This window comes from Hippocampus guttulatus, chromosome 21 (genome assembly GCF_054856545.1).
Source record: "Hippocampus guttulatus isolate MCC_2025c chromosome 21, RoL_Hgut_1.0, whole genome shotgun sequence".
NCBI classification, from domain to species: domain Eukaryota; kingdom Metazoa; phylum Chordata; class Actinopteri; order Syngnathiformes; family Syngnathidae; genus Hippocampus; species Hippocampus guttulatus.
In genome coordinates, this window is record NC_141281.1 from 7,239,875 (window position 1) to 7,252,045 (window position 12,171).

The 12,171-nt window shown below is 50.4% G+C and overlaps 1 protein-coding gene across 1 annotated transcript; it reads right to left on the reverse strand.

Moving 5' to 3' along the window:
* Nucleotides 1-1,316: 1,316 nt before the first annotated feature.
* Nucleotides 1,317-8,115, reverse strand: inhbaa (inhibin subunit beta Aa). Its single transcript, XM_086101600.1, has 2 exons — nucleotides 7,472-8,115; nucleotides 1,317-3,882 (listed from the first exon to the last, which is right to left on the reverse strand). The coding sequence occupies exons 1-2, from the start codon at nucleotides 7,944-7,946 to the stop codon at nucleotides 3,056-3,058; spliced, it is 1,302 nt and encodes a 433-aa protein (XP_085957726.1). The 5' UTR covers nucleotides 7,947-8,115; the 3' UTR covers nucleotides 1,317-3,055.
* Between the last annotated feature and the right edge of the window lie 4,056 nt (nucleotides 8,116-12,171).

Sequence of the window (12,171 nt, forward strand, 5' to 3'; positions counted from 1 at the left end):
CCAGCGCTTGAGCGGCTTTACTTTGTCTGAGGCACTGTTTGTCTCACATCAACTTACGACCGGTCCATTGTTTGTTTGTATTCGCCCAAGATGACCCATCGTGCAGAGAATGTAACAAAGTATCCAATCTGCTTCACTCTTGCCCATCGCAGTGCACGCATGCACTGTGATTCACGCGGTGAGTCAGTGCGCGCGTGCACGCGGGACAACGGCACACGTGGGCGCACCATCGGCGCCGTTGGCGTGAGACGGGTCGCCGCCTTGATCTGCTTTGCTAGACTGACGCTACGCCACCGCATGCTCTGATCAGCGCACAGGCGTGTCTAGACGGACCACGCGCACAGATGGACGCTGGCGGTTCTCCGACGACCAAAAAAGTTGAACAGGATAAAGTTTTTGCGAGCGAAACGGAGACGCGCGAGGCCGTAAGAGGTCATGGCTACGTGTGCGTTTGTGTGTGTTGACGTACTCGTGTCATTTCCTTCTCCGCGAAGCACTAATCCGAATGCCGAGCAAGATGAGTAAAATGAGCAGAACAGGAAATTAAAGACGACGCCGGTTGAGCGTGCACGTGCGCGTGTTGGTCCGACATCTAAATGGAGTTGGCGTGATGCGAGTCGAGTTGTGGATTGCTAACGTGGCTACCATGGCGCTAGTCGTAGCAATGCGTGGTGGTACTTGGACCTCAAGGGGAGGAAATTGGCACCCGATCCACCCACTTTTTAGGTCTCTTAGGCATCTCTCGTACTTTACTCACACATGATAGGCCTTTTCACACTGCACTTAGCAATGATGGCGCAGCCCGCTGGTTGTGTCTGTGCTACGAGAGCTGGAGGAAGAAACGCCATGTTTGCTGCAACAAGCAGCCTTTAAAAACTGTTCTGTTTTGGAGTCAAGGGATGGGAAAATGTATAGATTTATCGATCCAGCAAAAAGTAAAATAAAATAAAAATCAATTAATCGATTAATCGATGATCAAAATAATGGTGAGCACTCCTACTTTTAACCTTTAATCTCCAGTCATTGAGAGCCCCTGTCAGCATGTTTGAGTTGTTTCCCCTCCTTCAACACACCGGATTCAAAAGATCCGGATCGTGATCAGGCTCCTGCAGAGCTTGCTGATGAAATGATCCTTTGAATCAGGGAACGAACGAGGGGCGAAGTTTGAGACCTGTGATCTAAGGTGTCCTTGAGCGCCCTCCATCAAAAGGCATTGTGGTGATTTTTATTTTGCCTTTGTAACATGCGAAACCCTTCCATTTGGCTCTCTTGCGTCAAACGTTTCCATTTGACATAATCATACTCAGACGCTTGCGTTTGATGTTTGAAACTTTAATGTGAAGCAGAAAAGTCCAATAAATTAGATCAGAAAATGTCACAAGCACATTTGTACATCAAAGCCATAATTTCCATATTTACAGAATAAAAAATAGGCTTTTTATTCTTCGTCCTTCTTGTTCAGTGTCAACAACACAAACTTTTCCTCCGTATTGTCAATGCTCTGTAATGTGTGGTTTTTTTCATGTCACGCGGTCCGGGAAGCTGGGAAGCATCCGAGAGCAGTCCAAAGAAAAAGGGACTTTTTGGTGAAACTCTGGAAAACTCCAACCGTTCCTTTGTCGCCCCGTAACACAGGTACGTGGAGGAGCAAAGTATTGTGGGAAATTTAGGAGGAAAAGGGTCATCACCGGTCACTCTTTTGGGGGTAGTCGCAAATGTACATTTAGAAAACTTTCCAGCTTTTTCACTCACTCACACACACACACACACACACACACACACACACACACACACGCACACACACGCACGCCCTCCAGCCTCTTTGGTGTCTGAAAAGAAGTAAAAGTGAAAGAAATGTGACCAATCAAAACGGTTTCACGCACAGCTAGCGGGTGGTTGCTATGCTAACGTTGTCGCAAGTGATGTCAGCAGACATTTTGTGTGTTTTGAAGGCAGGGATCAAACCTGTGACCTGGAGTCTCGCTATAGTGCAAAAACATTTCGCAAACAACAACACGTAACATCATCGTCATCATTATTATCAACATGGGCAATAATATTATTCATATTTAGTAACAGTAAACATCAGAACACGGTAACCATGGTAACAAAGAACTGTTTGGTTCCAGCAGCCAAGCCAACTTGTTTCATTCAAGTAATCTCAACACGCACGCACACACTCGCGCACAGAGAGTCCATCTTTCTTCCTGGTGCGTTTAGAAGACTCGGCAAACTAAAAGGAAAAAGAGGAAGTTGCTAATACAGTGAATCCCCCAAAATATCGCCGCTCGGTGTCTACATCTCGGCGAGATGTCAAATTTTCAAGCGAGGTTTTTCAGGGTGGGCAATTTTTGCGCCGAATTGTAGCGTCGCGTTTTTCAAGAACATGCCAGGCGTCACGGAGCTGGACTGGAAGAGATCCCGTTAGCCCGTCTATGGCCTTTCACGTCCTATGCATTGCGCGAGCCGACATTTGTTATTATCTGGTTTGGTTGAACGTTTTGGTGTTTCAATCCAGAAGTCGTAACTCCGCTTTGTTCCACGTGCCAGTTTGACTGTCGCCGTTCGGCGGCAGTGACAAAGAAACAGCTCGAAGCAAACGCTCTGCGCGTCTTAAGTCGGGAAGTGCAAGCAAGAGGACTCGCCTTGTTTTTGTCCCCTCAAAGTCACGTTCATTTCTTGACGGCGCGAGAGGGCAAATTGGCACAAAAGCAATACTTTCAAATAGGAAACAAATGTGCGTTTGTAACGTTCTTTCTGTACGGCAGATTTGCCCTGATCGCAGGTGAGTGTTGTAACGAATCCCGCACGATACCGGGGGTTCACTGTATTCAAACAAGTTGCATAGTTTGTGGCGTGTCAGCCCCGCCGCCGCCGCCGCCAACGTGGTCTCAGTTAGGACTCGCAAATAGGCCACGTCCACTCCATTCTTAACAAAAATATATTAATATTCTTTTTTCTTCTTCTTTTTGTCTGAAAGTGCCCCAAGGACGGACGGACGTTGAGCCGATGCGGTGCGGCTGCCCGACGCGAGCAAATTAGCGTTCAGGAGCATCTAGGAGCATCCGCACTCGTCCACGATCATGTTGTGGATGTCCTTCTTGATGATCTTGTGCTCTTCGTTGTAGTACAGCATGGACATGGCTCGCAGCCGCGTGGGCACGCAGCAGGAGCGCAGGTTCTCGAAGGGACTGTAGCCCCGCATGCGGTAATGGCTGATGACGTTGGAGTGGAAGGAGAGCGCCGAGCCGGTGATGCTGGCCACGTGCGGCGGGCACTCGCCCTCGCAGTAGTTGGCGTGGTAGCCGCCGGGCGCGATGATCCAGTCGTTCCAGCCGATGTCTTTGAAGTTGACGTAGAAGTGGCGCTTGCAGCAGACGCGCACTTTGCCGTCGCACTCCAGGCCTCGCTTGCGCCGACGCCGGGAGTCGCCCGAGTCCTCGGGCCGCACGGCCGCCATCAGGAAGGGCCGGTGCGACTGCTCCCGTTGCGACGGCTCCCGGCGGTTGGCGCGCTGTTGCGACGCTCCGCCGCCGGACACGAGCACGGGCGTGGCGCCGGAGTCGGCGCAGAGCGGGCAGGACACCCTGACGCTCAGCGCCGCGCCGCCGCCGCCTTCCAGAAGCGCCTGGACCGCCGCCGACACCGGGAAGGTGTGCCAGCCGCTGCGGCGGGTGTCCACCGTCTTCTCGGTCAGCAAAACGTCGTCCTCCGGCGAGGACGAGGCGGCGCCGCGCTGGAACAGGCGAATGGCCACCTTGGTGCGGCTGCGGTTGTTCTTGGCCAATCGCAGGAAAAGCCACACGTTGGCCTGCTCCACCAGAGACGCCTCGCCGCCGCCGTCTTTGGAAAGGACGAACGTCACCGTGTCCCGGGCCTCACCTGCGACACACGAGACGCGTGGGGTCAGCGGCAGGTAACCATGGCAACCCAACACGCACGTTAAAGTCCCGCAGAACATTTTTGGACAAACTGCACATTCGACATGCTGGGAACACAAAAGCAAAGCACCCGAAACAGAGAATCCACATTTAGCGCGTTGCAAATACCTTCGTACTCTTGAGAAATCTTTCGAGCCATCTCAGAACCCGTGAGAGGTCATTTGGAATAGCCTCGGACTCCCAATTAGTATTTAGAAGCCACTTAAAACTTCTGATAGGTCTTTAGAACCTGACATAAGTTGGTCGAAATAGCGAAGATGGATTGAAATTTGTCTCCGGGTTGTTGAGCCAATCGGGACGCGGAATAAGATCTGTACAAACGGCATGCAGAATTGCGCTGTAAAAAAAAAAATTCAGGAAGTCAATGATGACACAATGCGGGTTGTAAACGATATAAAGAAGGCATACTATATAAAGAAGAATCGCACTTAAAAAAATAAATAAATCTGCGTAACAGCAAATCCACCAAAAGTGAACTGCAATGTAGCAAGCGAGCACTATACTGCAATTGTTTTTAAAAAAGGGACGCATACCTCTGCCAAATATCTCAACCAGAAGAAAGCATGCGACTTCTTTGTTTTGCCCAACGTGCAAGTCAAACTTGAGCTAAAGCGCATTCATCGGTGAAACGTATCGTGACGTGAAATTTCCAGTAGTGAGCCTGAAGTTTGTTTTGTTTTTTTTTTTTCCGGTGTGGCAGCTGTACGCTTCCATACGCAGCTTGAGCGTTTGTTCTTCGTCCTCACTGGGAAAGCCAACCACATGAAAAGCATCCTGTTGCTTTTCACCGAGCGTATTCCCTCCTTGATGAGCGTCACGCTCAAAGGATGCGCAAACATGTGCGCTCCAGGCCACGCCCCTCTCTGCCTGATTGGCACCACATGGAATCTGCGGGTGCGAGCGCGCGCACGCGCTCCCCCCGCTACACATTCAAAACGCAAAGGAGAATGGGCGTGAAACAGCTGGTAAATAAAAGCCGCCAGCGTCCGCTCTTCTGACGAGAGGAATGTCCCGCACGCCAAATGACTCAAACGTACTTGCCGTCGTCGCAGGGAAAAAAAAGATCGGTGGGGGGGAGAAAAAAAAAAACATCCATCTCTCTGCGGCTTCTTTGCGCCGGCCCAGCTTTTCCACTCGGGTGGATCAAAGCTGACTTGCAGACGGGATTACTCCCAGACAGGAAGAGAAAACAAGATTGCCAGACACGCCCACCACCGCCAATCCCGTCCCTCCTCGGTCCTGTCAATCAACTCCGGTTGCACGCACGCATTTTCCGTCGAGCTCTCCCTCATCATGATGGAGCCCCTCGAGTGCTCGCCGATGCACTGGACCAATTACGGGGCACGTACCGCTAAACAGGCTGGTCGCCATTCGATGTCCGTGCGCGGATAGACAAAGAACGGACCGGTCACTAGTCAGTGCGGGATCTTCGGCTGTCATGTAGCTGAAAAATTGTCCGAGATGGGGTGCGGCCGTCACGCGCTGAAACGCAATCGTTGAGGGAAGAGGAATGGCTGCTGGCAGCCTTAAACGCCAAGGACTGGCCAGGAAATTCACATATTTCCCCGAAATTCCCGATGGACACACCCCCCCCCCCCCCCCCGCCCCTGATAGCATGTCTTTTCCCGATTATGGTAAGACACCAGTGTCATGACTTTGAATGAAACCTTGGGCTCACCTGAGTTCGAAAGGGCAACACATTAACCCCTAAAAACTCCCCAGAGAGACAGGAATAAGTCAGTGATTGACACCGCAGGCCCCAATTGGCCACGCCCCCCCACCTGCCTTAGGTGGCACGTGATTGCTTCGGAACATGAGCGATTGAGTCGTTTGCTCCGAGTGACCGTGACGTTTCCTGGCATCGATAAATCGCCCACAAAAGAAAGCAGGGGACCAAAAAAAAAAAAAAAAGGATGAAAAGTTGACAGTTTGAATCCTGAGGAGCAACAAAGAGTTCACCGACGTGGCCGAACCGTGAAAGTGCTCTGAGGAATGTCGCTAATGATGTGATCAATTAAGTCCAATTAGCTGAATTGTCCTCTGTGTGCCTCTCACGGGCACGCGCGCGCCCGCGCGCCCAACACGTGCACACGCACGGATGCACGGACAGGTTTTTATGTGTGCTCCACTGAACGGACGCGCGGGCATCTCCGCCAAAGAATTCCGCCGCGCCTCCTTTGCTGTGGCGGCTCGCTCGCTCTGTCCAATTAATTAGCGAGTCGATGAACGCATCGCTTGTCGGCGACAAAGACGCGAGCGGCAGGCCGCTGCGTCTTCTCACGGTGTCGCCTTCAAGCGCACAACAACAACACTTTTGATCGGAGGCTATTTTTGGGATCGCTGTCTCGCATGGCCCCGGGATGTGGGGGGCGCCCTCAGGTGGCCGCTGGTGGCACGGCGGCGCGACTTCCTGTCACGCTCTTCATAGGGTTAATTAGCCAGTCAGATGAACTCGTACGCTCCTTCTGTCGGCTGAATGGGATGTGTCTCTACCCTCTGCTGATGTGATCTTTTTTTTTTCCTGCCTACTTGAGACGATCAAACCTAATTGAGTGCTTTTCAAACTTTTTACACCACCTAAGAAAGTATGCAGTCATAATACCACGCAATCATTTTATGAAGAGATACATCTGACTTTTTTATTTATTTATTTTTTTTTTGCTGAGTTGATGATTTGTTTTCAAAATAATACTATCCGCTCCACGGAGTGACAAATTGACAGTGCAGGAAATGCATAAAAATAAACTGATGATGATTAAGTTAGATCTTTGGTCGTTAAGATGTGCCAGAAGTTCCGCCAAAAAAACATCGTGATTGTTTCCCAAAGTCAAAGCAGATGTTTAAAAATGAAGAAAGGGAAAGAGAATTGGCCTGCGTTCATAGACAACCGCGGGAAGCGGAAAAGAATGAGCCACGAGGGCCTGAAATGGTGAGGATTTGGACAACTTGAAGTTCGACACTATCTCAAAACAGTTTATCGACTGTCAAAATAGGTGACATTTATTAATTTCTGTACCTCTATAACCAATGAATGTAAAAAAAATTTTAAAAAAATTTAAACACGGCAGTGACGTACTGTGGGCCTAAGTGTTCATCACAAATGGGATCCCCCCCCCAAAAAAGAGCAAAACACAAAAATGAGTCATGATTCTCCCTCCCAAGAAATAGACCACCAGTCAAAAATTTGGAGACACGAAATTGTTCAATCACTTGATTCTGCTTGTGTTGGCATCTTATGATTATAATGTGATAATATTGTGCTTATTTTGAGCATGAAAAAAAACATAACTCATTCACTGCCATTGACGTCTATAAGCGTCAAGTGGGTTGGCAGTGAATGATTTATTGAAGCCGTTCAAAAATGACATCAATCAACATTGGGGGAGGAAAAAAAGCAAAGTTTTCTGTTTTGTTTCGCATAGCGTGAGAAGGACCCATCGTAGCACTTGGAGAATCAGCGCATGAACGAGAACGCAGTTATCATGTGTTAGTGCCAGCTAGCCAACGTGGCACGACAGCCACACACTCACCGGGCTCGGCGAAGGTGATGATCTCGGTGGTGTCTTGCTCGTCGTCCTCGTCGCGGGTCCGGGCGGCGGCGGCAGCCGGTGGGGTCGCGACCCCTGCCGCCCCGCCACCGTCGCCCCTCACTCGCCCCCTGCCCTCGGCCTCCCCCTCGATGTGCACGCTGCCGTCGTCCGCCACCCGTCCCACGTGCAGCTTGCGCAGGGCGTTGAGCAGCGCGGCACGGGGCACCGGACGGGTGATGTTGGGGCGCGCGTGGAGGTGCAGCATGTTGAGGATGTGTCGCTTGACCGCCTCCACCACTTCCCGCTGGGCCGCCTCCTCTTCCTGGCTCGCCCGGGCTGTGTCGCCCGGGTTCCCGCGCACGTCGGCCAGGGCGCAGGAGGGGCAGCGCCCGGCGGGCTCGGCCAGCTCCGAAGACGACTGGCACACGTGCAGCAGGAGCAGCACGGCGCCGCTCAGCGCCGTCAGCGCGGACATGTCGGCGGCGAAAGGGGGTGACTTTTTGAAAGGTGGCAACTTCCAAATCGGTCCTGCCAGTGGAAACGCGCACAGGCGGGGGCCGGAGCAGAGGAATCAAAGCGAGTCAACTTGTGGTGCGGGCGCTCCTGACGATCTTTGCAAAGATCCTTGCGGCTCTCTGCTTCCTCCCGGCTGAGTGATCCTTGAATGATCCTTGGCGCACTAGTTGAATGCTTTCAGCTGGGTGGGCGGAACCGCACTCGCTCGCTCTCGCTCTCTCTCTCTCCGCATGCCGCGCTGCGCTCGTCCCTGGACGCCAGACTCCCTCCCTCCCTCCCTCCCTCTCGCTCCCGCTGTCTTTGTGACTCACACGCGTCCAACTCTAACCCTTTTACCTTCTCTGCTTCTTTCCCAGCACCACCCTGCCACAGCACCCCTCACATGATCAACCAACCCCCCCACACCCGGGGCTTGGCGGTCCCCACTTTGAACTTCCCTCTTGACTTTCCGTGACTCTGTCTGCATTGATGTAGACATCATCTTTCCTGTCTGCGTCAGTGCCAGATGATGCGGTCGAGGCAGACGGCCACCCACCCTCAACCTCACCGCTTATTTTATTTTTTTTCCCTTCTTCTTTCTGCCCCACCGGACCTGAGAACCCAAATCCTGGACCATTTCGGACTTTTCTCATGTTAGCTCATGTGAGTTGGGATTCACCCTCCTGGGTTTCGCTCTGAAGGCGAGCCCAAGTTCGAGGCTGCTTCCAAAGACTCCAGGAACATTCAAACCACCTCGATAAGGCCTTCTGATGCATTATTGTCCGTTTGGCATCCATGTAAAAAGATTCTAAATTAGTTCTAATGACCTGTCGATGTTTGTTGGCTACTAAAAGCCATTTCCGAGGTCCTAGAATGGTTCTCGGTAACCTCTGATGACCTATAGCAGGTTCCAATGTGGTTCTTAAGGGTCTCGTAGGATGGGTCTCAAAACCTATGACCGGTTCATAGTTTCTTCAGACCTGTTCCAGGTCTACCAAAGTTCTAGGAAGCCCAGCCTAGGGCAGCTCTAAAGATTTAAATTCAAAGGTGGCTCTAATGACCCAGCAGATTTTATAGAGCAATCCTATCTGAGGCTTTTATGTGTATAAAGTGATTCTGGTGACCTATCAGAGGTTCTAGTGTGGTTCTTAAGGCCTATCAGAGGTTCTAGTGTGGTTCTTAAGGCCTATGAGAGGTTCACAAGGGTCACTGCGTGAGAGTTTGAGGAGCTCAGTCATCCCGGAGACTCCTAAGTCCAGCCGCTGCGACTTCCCCACATGAAGACAAGTGGCTTGATGTGGTTCTCGCGACCGCGTTGTCTATTTTCGAAGCTTTGTGATGTGTTCCCAGCATGTCCGGGAAACGCCTCCGCGTTTGCGTGCGTGTCAAAGGTGTGTGCTATCGGTGCCGACAAGTTCTGAAGAGAAAGGGCTCCGACATCTGCTCTGACGTGGTTACGGTGTGACATCATCAGCGTGTGACTCGTTACTCGTCTGCGCGCTTTTCCTAATTCGCCGCCGTAGCGAGTCATCGTTTGACGAGCTTTTCCGTCTTCGGATGCCCAATTCGCTTTTTCAACCCTTCCACCTGTGGACCACATAAAGTTCCCATTTTTTTGTGGTTGGGAGGGATTCCCAACCCGCAAACTGAGCAACTTCCTCGAGTGACGCTTGTCGCGCAGTGATGTCACTGCACGTCCTCAGTAGTCGTCAGGGAGGCCACAAACATTTACCACAACACCGTGTATGTGTGTGTGTGTGTGCGCATGCGCACGTCTGCATGTTGGGGTAAAACCCGTGACCTCATTGAGTACGTACACCAGAGCGCCATATGTCCGATGTCCAAACAGGAACAGGAAATGATGGGTGACAGCCAGTGGGGAGGAGGCGGGGCTAGGACACTCCAACAAGTTCACGCGTTCCCTGGTGTCTCCTAACACAGCTACCGTGTGTGTGTGCGTGTGTGTGTGTGTGTGTGCATAAGTGCCTGCGCTGACTCAGCATTTACTGGACTTGTTCGCAACACAAACATTCGCCTCACATTGTCTCTTTCCTCAACATTCCGACATCTTCTTTCCCGTAGACATCGCTCTTAAAATCTGATTAAGTAACACTTGGTGTGAGTTGCATGTGTGTGTGTGTGTTATTTGTTTAGTTTTTCGTATATGTCTGCGTATTTGGATTTGGTTTTGTGTGTATATGTGTGTGTGTTTGTGTGTGTGTGGTGATGCAAAAGTTGGTGTTCACATGCAGTTGATGCCAACTCCTTCCTTGGAACTGATGTGGGCTATTATTTTCAAGAGCCTCTTGTTCCTTTGGCCAGTGATTCCTTTCACCCTGCCCTCACGCCAAGGATGATGATGATGACGATGATGATGAGACGAGAATGAGGAGTGTGGCGGAGGAAGGTGAGCAGACGGGTCCTGACACATCAAAGTTGACGGGTGACGTCATCACACACACGAAGGCCTCGTCTGCGCCGTCACTTTTGCTCTCTGAGTCAAGCACGTGCGCATCATCGTCGTCGTCGTCGTCTGCCTGACTTTCAGCAACAAGCAGATGACCTTGACAGAGTATTTGTTGTTGTGGCTGTTGTATTTATTTATTTTTTCCTCTCACTTTCTGCTCTCCAGACGTCTACACACGGACACAAGTCAGAAACCAGCGTGAGCGATGCTGACTCACCGCAAGACTTGAGGTGAGTTTGATCGGCTTTTATTTCTTTTTTTTTTTTTTTTTTTTGCACACCGTTGGTCATTCACTCCATGAACTGTGTCATCATGCCACACGATTGCGACACACTCGTTTTATTCCCAAGTCAGCATGATCTGCTTACAGTAAAAAAAAAAAAAAAATGCAGAACCTCTATTTATTTGGAAATATATTGAGAATTCGTTCTACGTACAGGATATGCATTACAGGACTTGTTTACATTTTTTATCCTTACTTGGCTCTGATGACTCGTATTAAATGCAATCGGCCAGGGATGGATAATCCAGGCAGTAACTGCTGATAGCGAGCCGTACGCGCACTTCCAAATGATCATCCGTCATGTTGGAAGGCTACATGGACATATTCATGTTTTTATCGACGGCCTGAAAATTCCGCTCCACATTTCAAAAAAAAAAACACTTGTTTATATCGGTGCAGCATATCATGGATATATTGCTTTTCAAGGCCACCAAATAGAGGATGACCTCACTGCACAGTTCAAATGCACTCCAAAATGGCCGACTCACTGTACGGTATGGGGCACTATACTGCGGCAACTTAGCCAGTATGTCATCACAAAGTCAACGTAACAGGTGTGTGTGTGTGTGTGTGTGTGTGTGTGTGTGTGTGTGTGCATGTGTTGAGACATTCACAATATGGAGGTGAAGTCATGTGGGGACATGTAAAACACACACACACACACACACGGACATTCCTCCGCAGTGAGGGGAATGTCAATGAGTACGAGCGAGCGTTCTCCTGCGGCCCGAGTCACTCGAGCGCACGGAGGAGAAAAGGAAGCAGAGGCGATGACGTGCCAATTAGATTTCGATTTGATGTGGCTCGAATGTATACGTGATGTGCTTTGCCCGCACCTGATGAATTATTCATACATTGACGTGTTTGGGTGTTGTTTAAGGTGAATGCACTTGAAAGCCAGGCAGAGCATCGATTTGATTGGCCGCTCGGCAGCTCTCAAATAAGCCCGAGAGTCGAGTTAGGACAACGGCAGAGCAGACGCGCAACGCCGTGCAACGCTCACCTTAAACGCACCGACTCTTCTCATCACATTTTGGATGCATTCTTGAAAACAAGGCGAAAAAGCACTTGCAGGAACTCATTCCAAGACAAAACAACTTTTCATTAGCCAGTTAAAGAAACAGCTCAAGGCACTTTTGATGTATTACTTTAAAAGGCAAACGCAGCGAATAACACACCGTAATACCTATCGGATATATGACTTTCAAACACTTCATCGCACTCTTCATTTCAAGACGTATAGACAATCGGGTATTTATTTAACATGAGACATTTGTGTTTGTCTTCAAGGCCCGCTGGTCTGACCTTTGACCTGCCCCGTACGGCAGCGCGTACGGATGAAGGCGCCGCTTCTTGTCATGCGACATGTGGCCCACGTGTCCCATGATGCACTGCAGCAGCAGCAGCGGGTCGCTTGGGGAGACTCATTAGCATCATTAGCAGCATCATTAGCAT